The 20,163-nt window shown below is 44.4% G+C and overlaps 1 protein-coding gene and 1 long non-coding RNA gene across 8 annotated transcripts in view; one reads left to right on the forward strand and one right to left on the reverse strand.

Annotated features, from left to right (window-relative positions):
* Nucleotides 1-20,163, reverse strand: part of RAP1GAP2 (RAP1 GTPase activating protein 2) — a 255,997-nt gene that overhangs the window by 58,578 nt on the left and 177,256 nt on the right. For 6 of the 7 annotated variants that reach the window (XR_004054922.1, XM_030922800.1, XM_010388481.2 and 3 more), the window contains 4 exons: nt 18,232-18,276; nt 17,480-17,512; nt 16,877-17,089; nt 15,400-15,503 (listed from right to left, as the gene is read on the reverse strand). Coding sequence is in view for 6 of the 7 variants with exons in the window: in XM_030922800.1 (XP_030778660.1) it covers nt 15,400-15,503; nt 16,877-17,089; nt 17,480-17,512; nt 18,232-18,276 (395 nt within the window). In the remaining variant the exon portion in view is untranslated. The remainder of the gene's footprint in view (nt 1-15,399; nt 15,504-16,876; nt 17,090-17,479; nt 17,513-18,231; nt 18,277-20,163) is intronic. The other variant, XM_030922801.1, reaches the window with a different exon arrangement.
* Nucleotides 16,963-18,696, forward strand: LOC104682012. Its single transcript, XR_004054923.1, has 2 exons — nt 16,963-17,095; nt 17,694-18,696. It is a non-coding gene; the product is annotated as an uncharacterized LOC104682012 (long non-coding RNA).

Raw genomic sequence — 20,163 nt, forward strand, 5'->3', positions numbered from 1 at the left:
CAGCCTGGGCAACAGAGCAAGACTCTGTCTCAAAAAAAAAACATGCCTGATACATCTGTCTGCCACTGAAATACGGGAAATGCAAATAAGGTGGCCATTATTTTTTGGTTTGTTTGTAGGTTTTTCTGTTCTCCCAAAGAACTGAGCACAGCTTCTGGATATGTTTGGGTTCTGTCATGAAATTAAACCTTTATGAAAAGAAAACCTAGTATTTCAAAATCTGGGTTTACTCAAAATCTAAGTGGGATGAAATCTGCTTCATAAAGGGATTCACCATGAGAGTCTAAATTTAGCCTGATCCCCTGATTCATTTAGCACATTATGAAAATGCTGGATTTTACTGAATGCTTTTCTGCATCTGAGGAGATAACCATATGGTTTTTAATCTGTTGACCTGGTGAATTACATTTCTGTTGAGCCATTTTTTGATTCCACGGGTAAAACTCCACTTACTTCTGACATATTATTTTTAATATCCTGACTTTTTTTAATTTTTATTTTTACTTATTTATTATTTGAGACAGAGTTTCGCTCTTGTTGCCCAGGCTGGAGTGCAATGGCGCAATCTTGGCTCACTGCAACCTCTGCCTCCCGGTTTCAAGAGATTCTCCTGCCTTAGGCTCCCAAGTAGCTGGGATTACTGGTGCCCGTCACCATGCCTGGCTAATTTTTTATATTTTTAGTAGAGACAGGGTTTCACTATGTTGGCCAGGCTGGTCTCGAATTCCTGACCTCAGGTGATCCACCCGCCTCCGCCTCCCAACGGGCTGGGATTACAGGGGTGAGCCGCGGTACCCGGCCGAATTCAATTTATTAATACAGCAGTCCTCCTTATCCAGTTTCAGTCACCTGCGGTCCACCACGGCCAAAAAATATTACATGGAAAATTCCAGAAATAATTCATAAGTTTTCAATTTTGTGCTGTCCTGAATAGCATGATGAAATCGTCCACCATCCCAGTCCATCCACCTGGGACGTGAATTCTCCCTCTGTCCAGCGTATCCACGCCCTACACACCCCCTACCCATCGGTCATTTAGCGGCCATCTCAGTGATGGGATGGACCTTTGCAGTATCTCACTGCCTGTGTTCAAGTCACCCTCACCCTTATCATACTAATAATGGCCCCAAAGTGCAAGGCCCACGAGTGATGCTGGCACTTCGGATATGACAAAGAGAAACTGTTAAGTGCCTCCTTTAAGTCGAAAGGTGAAAGTTCTTAATTAGGAAAGAAAATTCTATGCTAAGATTGCTGAGATCCATGGTACGGATGAAATGGTGAAGAAGGAAAAAGAAAATTATTGCCAGTTTTGGTGTTGCACCTCAAACTGCAAAAGTTATGGCCACAGTGCAAAATGCTTAGTTAAGATGAAAAAAAGGCCGGGCCCGGTGGCTCAAGCCTGTAATCCCAGCACTTTGGGAGGCCCAGACCGGCGGATCACGAGGTCAGGAGATCGAGACCATCCTGGCTAACACGGTGAAACCCCGTCTCTACTAAAAAATACAAAAAACTAGCCGGGCGAGGTGGCGGCGTCTGTAGTCCCAGCTACTCGGGAGGCTGAGGCAGGAGAATGGTGTGGGCCCAGGAGGCGGAGCTTGCAGTGAGCTGAGATCTGGCCACTGCACTCCAGCCTGGGCGACAGAGCGAGACTCCGTCTCAAAAAAAAAAAAAGATGAGAAAAGGATGACATGTGTGGGCGAAAGATACAAACTGAGGTGTTTCTGTTGGTGGCAATCAGGTTTGGGACTATCTGACATTTCGGGCACCCACTGGAGGTCTTGGAATATTTCCCCCACGAATATGAGGAGACTACTGTATTTTATTTAGATTTTCACAACTCTGTTCAAAAGCAACACTGGCCTATTTTTTATTTTCTTGTGTTTTCCTTTCCAGGTTTTGATATCAAGGTGTTAGTCCAGTCTTATAAAATTGCTAGGTAGCTTCTCATCCTTTTTTTTTTTTTTTTTTTAAGACGGAGTCTTGCTCTGTTGCCCAGGCTGGAGTGCAGTGGCACCATCTCTCCTCACTGCAACCTCCACCTACCGGGTTCAAGCAATTCTCCTGCCTCAGCCTCCCAAGTAGCTGGGATTACAGGCATGCACCACCATGTCCAGCTAATTTTTATATTTTTAGTAGAGACGAGGTTTCCCCATGTTGGCCAGGCTGGTCTCGAGCTCCTGACTTCAAGTGATCCACCCACCTCGGCCTCCCAAAGTGCTGGGATTACAGACGTGAGCCACCACGCCCAGCCTGATCCTTTTAAATAGTTTAAATGAGATTTTCTCATTCCTTAAAGGTTTGCTAAAACTAGTCTGTGACATCTCTAGGCCTGCTGTTTTTATAGGAGGATACTTTTGGGTACTAATACAAATTCTTCAGTGGTAAATGTTTAGGTTTTCTACCTTATTGAGTCAATTTTGGTAATTTATATTTTTATATAAAAGCATTAAGCACGTTGGTACAAAGTTGTTTTTGGTATTCTCTGAAGACTTCATCTCTGTTTGTAATTGTCCTCACCTTTACTGCTGCAATACTATTTGTATCTTTTCTTTCTTTCTTTCTTTCTTTTTTTTTTTTTTGAGATGGAGTTGCATTCTTGTCGCCCAGACTGGAGTGCAACGGCGCGATCTCAGCTCACTGCAACCTCCGCCTCCCGGGTTCAAGTGATTCTCCTGCCTCAGCCTCCCGAGCAGCTGGGATTACAGGTGCCCAACTAATTCTGTTGTATTTTGAGTAGAGATGGGGTTTCACCATGCTGGCCAGGCTGGTCTCAAACTCTTGATCTCATATGGTCCACCTGCCTCAGCCTCCCAAAGTGCTGGGATTACAGGCGTGAGCCACTGTGCCCGGCCTGTTTGTATCTTTTCCTTGTTTTCCCTTATCAGTCTTAATGGAGGTTTATCGATCTTACTAGTCTTTCCAAAGAGATACCTTTTGGGTTTTTTCTTTTACCATCTCTATCCTTTTTTATTTTTGCTTCCTACTTCACTAGTCTGTTCTCATCTTTTTTACTTCCTTCCTTCTATTTTCTTCAGAGTTTTTCTACTACTCTTTTTCCAACTTCCTGACCTCCATACTTACTCATTTAATCTTTTTTTAAAGTGCATTTAGAACTATACATCTCTCTCTAAATACCACTTTAACTGCAGCCCACACAATCTGATACATAGTCTTTTCACTGTCATGTAGTTCTAAATATTTTGTCAGTTCTTTTGTGATTTCTTCTTTAGTCCATTAGTTATTTTTTTAAAGCTTTTAGCTTTCCAAATATGAGATTTTTTTCCCCTCCAGTATTTTAATTGTTGATAATTTGTCTTATATTCAAGGAACATAATCTAAATGATATTATTTGAAATGTGTTGACTTTAATACATGGACTTTTACTTTTTCCTACTCTACATGAGCTTGAAAAACTGTATTTTTTCTTTTGTTAAGAGCAGGAATACATGTTAGCCAAGATCGAATTTGTTAACTGTATCGTTCAAGTCTTCCACAACCTCACAATTTTTTGCCTGCTCAATCCACTGGTTTCTCAGCAATGTCGTCAAAATCTCCCACTATACCTGAGTATCTGTCTACTTCTCCTTCTATTTCTCTCCGTTTTGCTTTTTAAAATTCAAGATCATGTTATTAAGTACAAGTTCATGACTGTTAGATATTCTGGGTGAACAGAGCACGTTCACAGAACATCTGGGTGATGAAGAAGAGAACGTGCCCTCTTTATTAACACATAAGCCAAGGCTTCTGGGGGACCTGGGAAAACGACTCTTTCCCTGCCCAGTTTCTGAACAAATTCAAAAGCAAACAAACAACACAGTAAGGTGTTCAGAGTCAAAATCACTACCACGTGGGAGCACACAGCTTAGAGTGAAGATGAAACGGGTCTAACTAAATACCAGAATCAGTCCAACTTACCCACCCAGTCAAAGGCAGTGCTGGCCAGGGGCAAGCCCCCTCCCATGGGACTGCTCAGGTGAGACTTACGGCACAGGAGACCACCCTCAGGGCAGTCGGTCCAAGAGGAAAAGGGGGAAGGAACACAGTTACACATGTGAGTTCCTGCTCCCAAACACGCCCATCAAAGAGGGCGAAGACAGTCTGGGTGTTACATGAAAGTATTCCCTCTATGCCACAGGAAACATCAGGAGTGGGGAAGAAGTATTGCAGGTTACAAAGGAGTACATCATCCCTAGTCTTTCTGTCCTGAAAATCTATTTTGTCTGATATTACTATTGCTATGCCAACTTTCATGGTATTTTTCAGTGTATCTTTTTCCATCCCTTTATTTTAAATCTTTCCACACCATTTTTCTTTAGGAATGTCTCTTTTTTTTTTTTTTTTTTTGAGACGGAGTCTCGCTCTGTCGCCCAGGCTGGAGTGCAGTGGCACGATCTCGGCTCACTGCAAGCTCCACCTCCCAGGTTCACGCCATTCTCCTGCCTCAGCCCCCGAGTAGCTGGGACTACAGGCGCCGCCATCACGCCTGGCTCATTTTTTTTGTATTTTTTAGTAGAGACGGGGTTTCACAGTGTTAGCCAGGATGGTCTCAATCTCCTAACCTTGTGATCCGCCCACCTCGGCCTCCCAGAGTGCTGGGATTACAGGCGTGAGCCACCGCGCCCAGCCAGGTATGTCTCTTATAAGTAGAATACAGCTATATTTTTAATTCAGTCTGATAGGCTGGTATTGTAATAGACTAATTTAATCTATTTATACTTATTGCAATTACTATCATATCTGAAACTCTTTTTTTTTTTTTTTTTTTTTTTTTTTTTTGAGATGGAGTCTTACTCTGTCACCCAGGCTAGAATAGAGTGGCACGATTTCGGCTCATAGAAACCTCCACCTCCCAGGTTCAAGCAATTCTCCTGCCTCAGCCTCCAGAGTAGCTGGGATTACAGGCACATGCCACCATGCCCAGCTAATTTTTTGTATTTGTAGTAGAAACCGAGTTTCGCCACGTTGGCCAGGCTAGTCTCAAACTCCTGTTCTCAGGTGATCCGCACACCTTGGCTTCCCAAAGTGCTGGGATTACAGGCGTGAGCCACCATGACTGGCCTGAAATTATTTCTAAACCATCATTTTATATTTTCTATTCCCTGTGTTTTCTTTCCTTTTTTCTCTTCCTTTCCTACCTACAATTGATTTTTTTTTTTTTTTTGGCTTTCTTTTTGTTAATCCTCTTTTTATCTCCTACTAATTTGCTATAGACTATATTTCTGTATCTTCCAATACATCTATTTATATTTTTTTCATCAAACTCTAAGATTGTATTCTCTCTCCTGAGGGGCATAAATAAGAAACAACAGAGTATGCTTTTCCACTGAACATTTTTTCCTTCCCATTGTCCTTGCTACTTGTTTATAAATTTAGTTCAAACCTCCTTTTAAACATGCAAAAAAAAACCCACTTTTTACCGTCAGTAATTAAATTTATCAACATACTTTACCTATTTCTTGTCACTTTCTAATTAAATCTTTTCTGGTTTTTCTTTTCTTCTGACTGAAGTATATCCTTCAGTGATTCTTTCAGAAACAGCCCGAGTGGGACACTCCCTTCATTTTTTTATGTCTGAAAGCAGTTTTACTTTGTCTTTGGCTTTTCTAGGTATAGAATTTTAGGTTGAGGGTTATTTTCCTTCTTTCTTTTTTTAAACACTTGAAAGATATTGCCCCATTGTCTTTAACAACTATCATGGATAAGGAGAAATCTATTCTCAGCCTAGTTCTCATTAGATCATAGATTATCTTGCCTGTATCCTCAGACAGCTTTTAAAATTTTTTTAAATGTTTAAAATCTTTTATTTCTGATGTTTCCCTTCAACATGTCTGGAAGTATTGTTTTGTTTTTAAATCACTTTCAGCAGCATGGTGTGTGCCTTCTTCAATTCTGAAACATTCTCAGCTAATACTTTTTTGGGTATTTGTTCACTAGACTATTCTTTCCTTCTAGAATGTCTTTGAGACAAATGCTGGGGCCTCCCAGTCTATTATCCAGATATCTTCTTTTTCATATACTTCATCTCTCGATCTGTGCTGAGTTCTGCAGGAATTCCTTGGGTCTATCTTCCAATTCACAAATTCATTATTTAAACAGACTAGATTTTATCCCATGTGTTAAGTTTATTTCTACAATTATTTCTTGAGTTCCAACAATTTTACTGTCTTCCTTTTGTTTGTTGAGATGGAGTCTTGCTCTTGTCGCTGAGGCTGGAGTGCAGCGGTGTGATCTCGGCTCACTGCAACCTCCACCTCCCAGGTTGAAGTGATTCTCCTGCCTCAGCCTCCTGTGTAGCTGGGATTACAGGCACCCGCCACCACACCTGGCTAATTTTTATATATTTAGTAGAGACAGGCTTTCGCCATGCTGTCCAGCCTGGTCTCGAACTCCTGAACTCAGGTGATCCACCTGCCTTGGCCACCCAAAGTGCTGTGATTACAGGAGTGAGCCATCGCGCCCGGCCTGTTTTATAACCATGAGATCTTGATTCATTTCTCTGCATCACAATTTATGAACCATTTTACAGATGCTATTCGTTCTTTATCGTATTAAGACCTTAAATATATTTAACTCATTTTGCAAGTGGACCATTATTTGAATTTCATCTGCAGTAAATTCATCTCCCACTTGTTGGCGTTTTTGAATGTCTTCCTGGGTTTTTCCCAGCTGTTTTGGAATTTTCCACCTCCTTTCCTGTACTCTCAGTGCAGACCACCTTCGTTCAGTCCCCATCATGGCTGGTGCTTAGCACAGCTCTAGGGGCCTTTGCATCAGGCAGTCTTGGTGGTCTGGATCATCACCTGTGATCATCACCTGGCTCATCACAGCAGCCTCCTGACTCACCTTCCTGCTTCTGGCCTTGCCTTCCCTCTATGCCATTCTTCTTATTCTAGCCAGAGTGGTCATTCTCTTTTATTTTCTTTTTTTGGGAGATGGAGTCTCACTCTGTTGCCCAGGCTGGAGTGCAGTGGCGCTATCTCAGCTCACTGCAACCTCCTCCTCCCGGGTTCAATCAATTCTCCTGCCTCAGCCTCCCGAGTAGCTGGGATTACAGGCACCTGCCACCATGCCTGGCTAATTTTTGTATTTTTAGCAGAGACAGGGTTTCACCATGTTGGCCAGGCTGGTCTCGAACTCCTGACCTCATGATCCACCTGCCTCAGCCTCCCAAAGTGCTGGGATGACAGGCGTGAGCCACCGTGCCCGGCGCCAGGGTGATCATTCTACTGTGCAAATCTGATCCTGACCTTCTCCCTTCAGTACCTCTCCTGTGACTCTTAGGATAAAATCCGAGCTGCTAAACATCATCGGTATAGGATCTAGCCTTTTCTTACTTCTCTAGCATCATTTATCAACCCTACACACACTCAGACACACCCTCCACATTCCCTTCAGTTCTCCCTCACCACCTATGCCTCGCATCACTCTCACTAGCCTATAGTGATCCATGTCCCTAAGAAGAAGATGAGTAAGACCAAGAACAGAAACAAGAATCTCTAAAATGCAGTGCATTTAGACTGAATGCCTTCTATGGGCAAGTAACAAGAACTCATACCTCACAGTATCTCTACAACTAGACAAAGTCTGGCATATATGAAGCCTTGGATAAACAAACACTGAATGAATTTCCTAATATTAACCATCCTGCATTCGTAAAATAACTCTTTTTTAGCTATAGTAAATTATTCTTCATAGTCTACTTAGATTTGAGTTTCTGAGACTGATACTTTATTTAGAACATTGATTTCTATATTCATAAGGAATATTGGCCCCTACCTTTTTGTTTTAGTATCTCATTTGACTGAGTTTTTCCGAAAAGATCTTTTTTTTTTTTTGAGAAGGAGTTTCACTCTTGTTGCCCAGGCTGGAGTGCAATGGCACGATCTTGGCACACTGCGATTACAGGTGTGCACCACAAAGCCCAGCTAATTTTTTTGTATTATTAGTGGAGACAGGGTTTCACCATGTTGGCCAGGCTGGTCGTGAACTCCTGACCTCAGGAGATCTGCTCACCTTGGCCTCCCAAAGTGCTGGGATTACAGGCGTGAGCCACCGCGCCCAGTCCATAAAGATCTTTTAAGCATTATTAAATTAATTGGGAAGCTTTCCATATTTTTCTTTTTTTCTTTTCTCTTGAACAGTTTAAATAACATAAAATCTGTTCCTTTAAAGTTTAAAACACCTTCCTGCAAGGTCATCTAGATCTAGAAACATTTGAAGAGATAATTCTTTGAGAACTTTTTCAATTTCTTCCCGTTACTGGTTTGTTCAGGTTTCTTTTTTTACCTCATCTTAAGTCACGTCTGGCAAACTCTCCTAGAAAGGCATCTGTTTCAAATAAAATTTCAAATAAAATTAGAAACAGAAGCAATTTAATAGCATGAGTTGAACACAGCATCCATTAGTAATCATTTAATCTCCACATCTGTGGTCATGCATCTTTTTATGACTAATTTTGTATATTCTTTTTTTTTTTTTTTTTTTTTTGAGATGGAGTCTCGCTCTGTTGCCCAGGCTGGAGTGCAGTGGCCGGATCTCAGCTCACTGCAAGCTCCGCCTCCCGGGTTTACGTCATTCTCCTGCCTCAGCCTCCCAAGTAGCTGGGACTACAAGCGCCCGCCACCTCGCCCGGCTAGTTTTTTGTGTTTTTTAGTAGAGACGGGGTTTCACCGTGTTAGCCAGGATGGTCTCCATCTCCTGACCTCGTGATCCGCCCGTCTCGGCCTCCCAAAGTGCTGGGATTACAGGCTTGAGCCACCGCGCCCGGTCTAATTTTGTATATTCTTATTTTCTCTTCTCATCTATATTCGACTAGCTAGCTACCTATCTTATTGCTTCTTCCAAAAGAAACCTAGGTGTATCAAGTCTCAAATTCTATTTATTTCTAGTTTATTTATTTCTACTTTAATCTTTGTGAATTCCTTCCTCTGGCTTTCTTTAGGTAACAGTATTGATATAATAATAAGAGTAGCCACCATTACTGATCAGCTGCAATATGTCAGGTCCTCACTCACCAGGACATGTAAGCACTCAATAATTTCAAGGTGCATGCTCCCATCATCATTTCACAGAGGAGGAAAATGAGACATGGAGAAGATGCTAACAATAATTAACAACTCATGAGTACCATTCTTATTTTTATTTTACTGTGTTATTATTATTTTTATTTTTGTAAAGATGAGGTCCATTCTATTGTCTAGGCTGGTCTCGAACTCCTGGACTCAAGTGACCCTCCCGCCTCAGCCTCCCGAAATGCTTGGATTACAAGCCTGAGCCAACATGCCTGGTAGTTTTTTTCTTATTTAATAGGAAACCATTTAAGGTAATGAATTTTCTTCTAAGGATTGCTTTGAATACAACCCAAAGGTTTTATGTATAATCTTATAAATGTCATTACTTTATAAATATTCTGTAACTGCAGCTTCTATTCCCTTTGGCCTAAAAGCTACTTAAGAGGCCAGGCACAGTGGCTCACGCCTGTAATCCCAGCACTTTGGGAGGCTGAGGCGGGCGGATCACGAGGTCAGGAGATCCAGACCATCCTGGCTAAACACAGTGAAACCCCGTCTCTACTAAAAAAGACAATAAAACTAGCCGGGCGAGGTGGCGGCGCCTGTAGTCCCAGCTGCTCGGGAGGCTGAGGCAGGAGAATGGCGGGAACCCGGGAGGCGGAGCTTGCAGTGAGCTGAGATCACACCCCTACACTCCAGCCTGGGCGACAGAGCGAGACTCCGTCTCAAAAAAAAAAAAAAAAAGTATTGGTACTGTTTACTTCTGAGTGGTTTAGTGGGTTGTTAAAATCATTATTTTGTTATTAATTGCTAGTTTTATCATCAAATTGAAGGTGAATACATCCAGCAGAGAGTTTGCTCTTTGAAATGTATTTAGGTTTACTCCATGGTTCAAAAGTTCCTAAATATAGCTGCTATCAATAATTACTTACAAGTAAGTTAGTTACATAGGTTGATTGATTGATTGATTTAATTTATTTATTTAAAAATAGGGTCTTGTTCTGTCACTCAGGCTGTAGTGCAGTGGCACAACCATGGCTCATTGTAGCCTCTACCTCCCAGGCTCAAGCAATCCTCCTGCCTCAGCCTCCTGAGTAGCTGGGACCACAGGTATGTGCCACTTCACCCAGCTAATTTTTTTTTTTTTTTAAGAGATGGGATCTCCCTATGTTGCCCAGGCTGGTCTTGAACTCCTGGGTTGAAGTGATCCTCCCGCCTCAGCCTCCCAAAGTGCTAGGATTATAGGCATGAGCCAGTGTGCCTAGCCAAGATTTTTAAAAATAGAATCTTAAATAACAGCCCAATTTAAAAAGAAGCAAAGCTTATAAACAGACAGTTCACTGCAAATAAATAGAAGCGGTTCTTAAATATATGAAGAGATATCCAACATGATTCATATTAAGATTATAAATTTAAGCAACACTAAATACTATTCTCAGCTATCAGATTGGCAAAAATCCAAGTGTTTGACAATACATGCTACTGAAGAGGCTTTGGAATAAAAAGCACTTTGATACGTTGCTGGTGAAAGTTCGAATTTATATAGCCCTACAAAGGGTAATTTAACATTATCTATCAAAATACAAATGCAGTTATGTTTTAACCTAGCTATCTCATCTGAGAAACCATCATAATCCATAAAAACTGACGTCTGCACAAGGTTATTCATTTAATCATTACCGTGTTACCAAAATATTGGCAATGGTCATTAACAAGGGATGTATTATTATTTTTATTTTATTATTTTATTTTTTTGAGACAGTCTCGCTCTGTCGCCCAGGCTGGAGTGTAGTGGCGCCATCTCAGCTCACTCCAATCTCCATCTCCTGGGTTCAAGTGATTCTCCTGCCTCAGCCTCCCAAGTAGCTAGGGTTATAGTGACACATAACCATGCCCAGCTAATTTTTCAATTTTTAGTACAGATAGGGTTTTGCCATGTTAGCCAGGCTGCTCTTGAACTCCTGACCTCAGATGATCCATCTGCCTCGGCCTCCCAAAGTGCTGAGATTACTTACAGGTGTGAGCCACCATGCCTGGCCCAGGGGATGTATTAAATAAATTATTTCACATCCATGCAATGGAATAGTATGCAGCAGTAAAATACATTAAGACATTCTCTATATGCTAATATGGAAAAATCTCTAAGATATATTGTTAAGAGAAGCACGTTACAGAATTCTATAGAATCCCATGGAAATAAGGAAAGAAATAAGAATATATATATTTAGGCCAGACGCAGTGACTCACGCCTGTAATCCCAGTACTTTGGGAGGCAGAGGTGCGCGGATCACCTGAGGTCAGGAGTTCCGGACAAGCCTGGCAAACACGGTGAAATCCCGTCTCTACTGAAAACACAAAAAAATTAGCCAGCTGTGGTGGCATGCACCTGTAGTCCCAGCTACTTGGGAGGTGGAGGCAGGACAATCGCTTGAACTGGGAGGCGGAGGTTGCAAAAAGTCAAGATTGCGCCACTGCACTCCATCCTGGGTAACAGAGAGAGACTCCAACTCAAAAAAATATATATATATATATTTACATATCTTATTTATTTATTTCTTTATTTCTTTATTTAGTGTGTGTGTTTCAAATGGTTGGGTTGGAGCCTGGAAGTCTAGGTTTTGGTTTTTGTTTCTTGAGTTTGTTTGTTTGTTTTTGCTTTGTTTTACTTTGTTTTAAAGATCCAAAATGATTCTGATGTAGCAGGTCCACAGAAAACCACTGATCTACTATGCAGTCAATTTGTGTAAGCATTCCAAAGGCAATTGAAAAGAAGCAACATCTGTTAGAGGATCAAAGTCTGATAGTTAGATACAGAAACAGATATATATATATATACACACACACATATATATATAGAAAAATATGTATATAATTAACATTAATAAGATGAATAAATATCATTTCTAACTCTAGTATTGATATGTCAAGTGATGTGTGTTAAAAATCTACCATTACAATTGTATTCTGTGAATTTTTCCATCATTACATACATAAGTACATATACATACACTATGTTATAATATATACTATTGACAATATAAAATATCTTCATTATTGATTTTACCTTTTATGAAAAGATGCATAATAGCCCTCTTTATCACACCGATTACTTTTCTTTTGCCTTGAATTCTACTTTTCTATATTAATATTGCCACTCCTGCTTTCTTTTTGTATTTGACTTTTCTAATTTTTTTCTTAACAATTTTCAAATATTCTCACTTTCTTTAATAAAATATAGATCAATATGTGTAGGTTTTTTGGAGAGATGGCCCAAATTGAGAATCTTTGTTGTTTAACAATGGAATTTAACTCATTTATATTTATTATCATTACATATGTACTCACACTTCTATCATATTTATTTATTATTCCTTTATTTTCTTTTTCTACATGTGTATTTTCTTTGTCTTCTTTTACTATTTGGAATGCTTCCATTCTACTAGTAACTTTATATCTATGAAATACTAAATTTTCATCAAAGTACATCCAGCAATTAATTTCCTTTCATTGACTTTGTCTGTTAATGGGTGAGTCATTTTGATTTTCAGATTTAAGTCTTCAATCAGCTTAACAACATCAATTATTCATGTGTAATTCCTACTCACTACCCTCCATATTCATCATAATCTCACTCATTATTTTAAAGTTGTTGTGTTTCCTTTGAATTATGTGAGAGTTTCTTAAACTTGTTCCCCATATTAATAACTGGATTTTCTACAAAGTAGATTCTGCTTTTTACTGCTTCATATACCATTTAAAATTCTTTTTGACCATTTTTAGTTTTCTTCTATCATCTCCTTACTTAACCAGCAATTGTTTTCTCCCATTCTGATGGCTCACTCTATCTTTCCTTTTTTAGTGTGTATTTTTTCTAGAGGTTTGTGGAAAATTCAAAGTTAATAAATATCTCAAATTTACCTGGCTTTCTGTAAAAGTAAATACTTTTCAAAACTCTGTTATTCTCTAACTAGTTTATGCTTTTTTAGATGCAGAATCTCTTCTTTTACAAACCCGTAACATTTCTTCTTCTTTATATCCAAACGTGAAACAGAAGAAATCCACACAGGCTTGTTGTCTCCAAACTGTGGATAGATTCTTCTTAGCTACTCTCATGGCACACACAGGCTGTTAGAATACTTAGATCTTAGACTGGAGAGCTGCTTGTTATAAATTTGGTACCTCAATTAAAAAAAATCCAGAAGTCTATGGGGAATGAGGAAGAAGTCTGGACAGTAGTCACTGCCAGCAGGGGAATTTCATTTCTGGATAATTTCTTCTTTGTGTCTGGCAAAGCTGCTAAACCGTGGAGCCAATTTTTTATGTCTGGTTTCCAATTTGGCCTGGCAATCACTCCAGGTACATGATGTGACTGCCCAACTTCTGAGCTGGTATACGGCTTCTCGTCACAACCCTACCCACTAGCTTTCTATCTAGGAGAGCCACATTTGAGCTTGCCCTTGGGCTTCCTGGGGCATTGATTTCAAATGCTGTTGACCCACAACATAATTCCATGTGGAAAGATCCCTGGCTGTTCTAGGGCTCACTCTCACTCCTAAAGAGGACAGGATTCTTCTAGAATCTCTCACTGCATATATTCCCATACAACACTGCTTTCCTCTTCTTTTTTTTTTTTTTTTTTTTTTTTGTTGTTGTTGTTGTTGTTGTTGAGACAGGGTCTCACTCTGTTGCCCAGGCTCAACTGGCATGATCCTAGCCCACTGCAACCTCTGCCTCCCAGGCTCAGGTGATTTTCCACCCTCAGCCTCCTGAGTAGCTGGGACTACAGGTGTGTGCTACCACCCCCGGCTAGTTTTGTTTTGTTTGTTTGTTTGTTTGTTTGTTTTTGTATTTTTAGTAGAGAGGGGGTTTCACCGTCTTAGCCAGGATGGTCTCGATCTTGTGACCTCGTGATCCGCCCGCCTCGGCCTCCCAAAGTGCTGGGATGACAGGCGTGAGCCACCGTGCCTGGCCATGATACTGCTTTCTAAGGAAGGGAAACTGGGGTTCAACTCTCAATATTCACCTACTTTTAGTCCTAACTTTCCCATAGATTACAAAACAAAAAAGAAAAACCGTCAAAGTGTGTGTTGTGTGCCTGGCATCTTTCTCCAGCTTCCAGCCCCAAAGTAGCATTTCTAGTCCCAATGTAGGATACGCTGTTAGAAAGAGGGGGGTAGATCTTTGTATTCCGCTGTCATCTTATTCAAAAATCCTACCCAATCTTGGTCTGAATTGTATTAAGGTAGCAATTTTCTTCACAGAGGTTCACCTAGCTGGAAATCCTATTTGCAGATGGAGATCCAGGTATTAACCCCTCAGAAAATTGGCTCTTGTTATTTAATTGACTCTTCCATGCCTTACAAATATGATTTCCAGCCAAGCGAACCTCTGTAGAGAAAATTGCTTCCTTTCTTGATAAGAAACAAACTAAGATTGGACGGATGGGTGCTGACAGCATTCTCAAACCACGGCCCCCCGCCTTTCCCAAAGTGGGGTTGTGTGTCCTTATTCCCTCCCATATTTATCTCAAAATTTCAGCAGGAAAAAAAATCTGATTGCTCTTTTCCAAATACCTTTATGAATTTTCAATTAGACTCCACAAATAAGGATTGAGAGCTTGACAGGTTCACAGTATTCTGCTGAGCACCACCCCACCAGGGACAGAGATAAATAAGACACAGACTCCTTTGTGCTCCCCATAGCAACCTGTGCATACTGCTAAAATCATACCCATGACACACATTACATTCGTGAAACCATACGCCTTTCAGAGAACAGGCACCAAGTCTCAGCCATCGTGGTATCTCTAACACCTATCACAGTTCCTGGCACAGAGGAGGTTTTACAAAACATGTTAGCTAAGCCAAACAGAAACCAGTTCCAGTTCCTGCCCTTGAGAAGGTCACAATCCAGAGAGAGGTGCCCTGGCTTCTGCCGTAAATCAGCGTTCCTGTTGTGAACATCCCTGCGTCTCAGGCAACCCAGCCCATACAACAAACACTATCTTTCCTGGCGAGACGTATACCGCAGGCAGCGCTCTGGCGAACCCTCTCCCAGGACTCGGAGCTGCGTCTCACCAGAATGAGTCTCACTGAACCATCCCTACTTTTCTTCCCCTCTTCCTCTGAGCCATGGACTTATAAGAAAGAGGGGCAGGGAGGGGTATAGTCCGGGTGACCCTGGAGACCTGGATGCCCCTCTGTCAGTTGGTGGAGCATGTGGGTCTCCCTGCTAGGCAACTTCAGACATAGTCCCAGGATTCCAGCAGGCCTGTCCCCGCCAGCGCACCTAGACCAGACTGGTTAGTCTGGTATTTCTGAGTCCCATCCCAGCCCCCACACCACCCTGTCTGGAAGAGGAGTGGCCTCAAGCAGCACAACAGCCCTACCTGAGGATGATCCGGAGGTACTCGATCCCCTCTGCTTCCTCGCACTTGACGGACAGGATCAAGTTCCCCAGGCTGCTGCCAGTACAGTAGAAGTTTAGATGATCCTAAAAAGAGAAACCGGGTGTGAGCAGGAAGGAAGAAGAAACCTTCCAGATATGCTCCCCCCAAACCACCTCCTTCACCAGGAGCGCGAAGCCCCACAGCAACAAGAAAGAGAAGGATGCTATTGACGACAATGACGACATTAACAGGTACCGCCGGCTGAATCCTCAGGAGGCGCCAGGCACCGTGCTAGGGGCTGAATACCCCCTGTCTCCTTCACTCCTGCCCACAACTTTATTCGGGAGAGAACATCATCCCTGTTTCACAGATGGGAAAACCAATGGTCCGGGAGGTTAAATCACTGCCCAGGGTCACACGACGAGTAAGGGACAGATCTGGGCCTCAAACGCACATCTGCCTTGACTCTGAAGGGCAAGTTCTTGACCACAAGACACTGAGTCCACGTTCTCATTCCCAGGGGGCGGCCCTCACCAGTTCAGACTATTTGGGGCAAGACAGCAAGGAGGAACCCTGGTACCTCCAGCCAGGGGAGCTGGGAGGTGTCCTGGGCCAGTGGGTCACTCCCTGGTTAGGGGAACACAAGCAAAAAATACAGCTCCCCAGACCTGCTGGGGCCCTGGAGTCTGCATGCTAACAAGACCCAGGGGCTCTGATGCAGCCTCCCCTCATGTAAGACTCTGCAAACCGGCCTCAGGCTACAGATTTCCAGAATCTGCCCTCAGTACATCAAGAACCCGGTAAGTCCGAAGGGCAGAATATATTTTTTTAAATGTAATTTTGTCACTTTTAAGCTATCAGAGGCTCACAGACACTATGCAGTCCAAGTACTCAGAGGACCTGACTAAATAAGGACGGAGAGATTTGCGTGATTTAGATGGAAACAGACTTCTGAGGTGTGAGAACATATTTTTCCTTGAACAGTCAAAACTCCACCAACCGTCCTTTACCCCAAACACTACCCATTCCATCGCCTCCTGAAACATTTGCAGGGGGTGATCCCCACAAGGACTCATGGCAGTGGGCCTCCCTGACTGTTGCATGGCTCCCCTGCCCCATGTCCCCTATCCCAGGACAGAGCCAGTCAGACCTCTCCAACTAAGACGGCAGCAGGCAGCAATGAAAGGACAGACTGGGAAGGAGGTAAGAGGCAAAGGAAAAGGGGGGCACTGGATAGAGGACCGTGGGCCACTGTGCCCTCCCCCACCCCTGGCAGCTCCTCTTTCCCAGGGTCCCTAGCCTCTCCCCCAACCCCCGCCAGCTCCTTTCTCCTCCAGCCTCCCCTCCAACCCCTGGCAGCTCCTCTCTGCCAGCCTACCCCAAGCTCTCCCCCTCTCCCCCGACCCCGGTACCTCCTCTCTCCCAGGGTCCCCAGCCTCTGCCCCCAACCCCAGCAACTCCTCTCCCCCAGCCTCACCTTCCCTAGGAAGTGCCTCCGGTAGGCTCTGGCTTCGCCCTTGCACTCGAGCTTGTAGCCGAATGTGTTGGGGCTGAGGTTGTCCTCTTCCTCCTCCTCACAGATGCTGCTCCCCAGCGATGTTGGGGTGCCCACGTTCTCCGGGTCCTCGATCCAATAGCCCCCAAACTGTGGCAGGATGACCTGAGGGTATGGGCCTCCCTTCTCCACAACCTGAAGGTAGAGGGAGGGTCCTGCGCTGCAGCTGGCCCTGGGACCGCAGGGGAGGGAGGGGGCCAGTGGCGGTGTCCCCTCTGTACTGCTCCCAGGAGTGGGGCCTGGTACCCACTGGTACTTGAGGCCAAAGGCAGTGACATGAACCCCTCCTCCAAGGCCCACATTTCATTCGCCAACCCTGTAGCCCCAGGGCTGCAAGGCCTAAATGAGCACCCCCAACTTAACACATGGAAAAGCGGAGGATACAAAGGCAAAGACAGGAAGAGAGGTCCCAGGCCCAAGGTTCTCTCCCATGGGGGGCTGGGCACAGCCCATCACCATCATTTCCCCAGGGAAGGGACCCAGAGCAGGCTGCAGAGCAGGTGGGAGGGAGGGGATGGCGCCTACCTCGTCGATGCTGGGGTACGGGATATAGTCATCCTGCAAGACAAACCAGACGGTGCCACCATTAGTCCCGGCAGCGCCCATAAAGTCTGACCACTGTTTCCAGGTCTTACAAGGGGGATACACTGGGGCTTTGAGGGAGGAACATTCGATGGAAGAGCAGCTCAGAATCAGCTCTGGGATCTGACATCCCCCCTGTTCTTCTCCAAACTGACAGAACAGGAACATAAACCCTGCCAGCTGACGATGCAGTATCCGAAGGCGCTGAACTTCTCACCCCGCATAATACCAGCTTCTCATCCTAGAACGCTCATTCCGGAAAATGACCCCTAGTCTCCCCCAGCACCTCTTTCCAGGCAGGGGGACTGGCCTCCAAGTGAGAAGCGGCACCCCTGGGCTGGGAAACAGAACCTGAAGCTGAGAGCTGACTGCCCACTGGAACCCGGGGCAGAGCCTGACACCCTTACACACTGCACAGGGCGGGGAAGAGCCGGGCCAAACAGCCAAGCCTGAGGTCCCACCGCGGCCTCCACCCCCAGCCTGCTCTGAAGGTGCCCTGAGGACTCAAGCCAGGACCCCTCTGCTGCCCACCGTGCACTGGTCTAACAAGGCAGTCATGAAGCGGCCGTGGCGTGAGTCAGAGTTAGACAAGTGTGAGACAGAAGACCCCAGCACCCTGGCAGCTCCTCCGGCCTTCCTCTCACCCTGGCCCCTCACCAGGGCCATCGGGCCACCCCCTCCCCCACCCAGCCCACCTTGTTCTTCTGGGGTCCCGGCTTCTGCTCTTCAAGCTTGATCCCCTATAGAAACAAGGAAAACAGGATCCACAGAAAAGCAAAGATCAGAAGAAAGGGCCAGATAAAGAGCACCTGGCCTCACAGGGGGTTAGTAACAAGAGCAGCAGCCACAGCTGGCCCAGGCTGGGCCTGCACACATCACACCTGGCCACGGGCGGGCCTCCCAGCACCCTCAGGCAAGGCAGCAGCACCGCTGGGCTAACAGCACAGACTTGAGACAGATCACCACGGTTCAAATCCCAGCACTGCCACCTATCAGCCTGATGACCTTGGCAAGTCACAGAAACCTCTCTGTGACTCAGTGTTCTCATCTGTGAAATGGGAACGATGATGGTATCGACTATGCCACCATAGTTAAAGATGAACAATGGGTTGAGCACTTGGAACACTGACTGGTACATAATAAATGTTGTGGGTCATTATGAAGGAGGCGGTATTATCATTCAAAGCTTAAATATCTGTCTTGTCGGGCGCAGTGGTTCATGCCTGTAATCTCAGCACTTTGGGAGGCCAAGGCAGGCAGATCACCTGAGATCAGGAGTTCAAGACCAGCCTGACCAACATGGAGAAACCCCGACTCTACTAAAAATACAAAATTAGCCAGGCGTGGTGGCGCATGCCTGTAATCTCAGCTACTCAGGAGGCTGAGGCAGGAGAATTGCTTGAACCCGGGAGGCAGAGGTTGCAGTGAGACAAGATCGCACCATTGCACTTCAGCCTGGGCAACAAGAGCAAAACTCCATCTCAAATTAATATATATATATATGTCTTAGGATCACAGAGCCAGTAAGGGAAGGGAAACATGGGAAGTCATACCTGCTGGTGTCAGAGCCAGCGCTCTAGACCCCATGCCAACAGACCTTCAGGGGACAGGCGGGAGGCCTGGTGCTGGCCCTCACTCTGCTGCAAGCTTATATTTGTGACCCATGACAAAGCATAGCCTCTTGGAGCCCCCAGTGTCATCTGTAAAATGAGGATTAGACACTCACCTTTCATCCCACTAATGCAAGGATGATTGCAAGGATCAGATATGATGCCTGGGACTCGACTAAGGGAATTTATCTACAGGTATCTGAAGAATTCACTTCTGGGGAGCAGTGTGCTATCCAACAGTTCTTTTTGTTTGTTTTTGAGACAGAGTCTCTCTCTGTCACCCAGGCTGGAGGGCAGTGGTATGATCTCAGCTCACAGAAAACCTCCACCTCCCAGGTTCAAGCAATTCTCCTGCCTCAGCCTTCCAAGTAGCTGGGATTACAGGCATGCGCCACCACGCCCAGCTAATTTTTGTATTTTTAGTAGAGACAGGGTTTCACCATGTTGGCCAGGCTGGTCTCGAACTCCTGACCTCAGGTGATCCGCCCACCTTGGCTTCCCAAAGTGCTGGGATAACAGATTTGAGCCACTGCACCCAGCCTCTTCTTTTTTTTTTTTTTTTTTTTTTTTTTTTTGAGATGGAGTTTCACTCTTGTTGCCCAGGCCGGAGTGCAGCGGTGGGATCTCGGTTCACTGCAACCTCCACCTCCTGGGTTCAAGTGATTCTCCTGCGTCAGTCTCCCAAGTAGCTGGGATTACAGGCATGTGCCACCATGCCCAGCTAATTTTTTGCATTTTTAGTAGAGACGGGGTTTCTCCATTGTGGCCAGGCTCGTCTTGAACTCCCAACCTCAGGTGATCCACCCGCCTTGGCCTCTCAAAGTGCTGGGATTACAGGCGTGAGTCACTGCACCTGGTCCCAGTCCCGGTTCTATCATCGAGTTCTGACTTAACTGTGTTGTGCAGGAGGGGAACACGTGGTGATTCCAAGACTGTCTGAGAAAATCGGGTGACAGTACGAGGCGGTACACAAACTAGAAGAAACAGTTCCCCTCTGAAGTAGGAGTGCCTGATCAC

Source organism: Rhinopithecus roxellana, chromosome 19 (genome assembly GCF_007565055.1).
Source record: "Rhinopithecus roxellana isolate Shanxi Qingling chromosome 19, ASM756505v1, whole genome shotgun sequence".
Classification (NCBI taxonomy): domain Eukaryota; kingdom Metazoa; phylum Chordata; class Mammalia; order Primates; family Cercopithecidae; genus Rhinopithecus; species Rhinopithecus roxellana.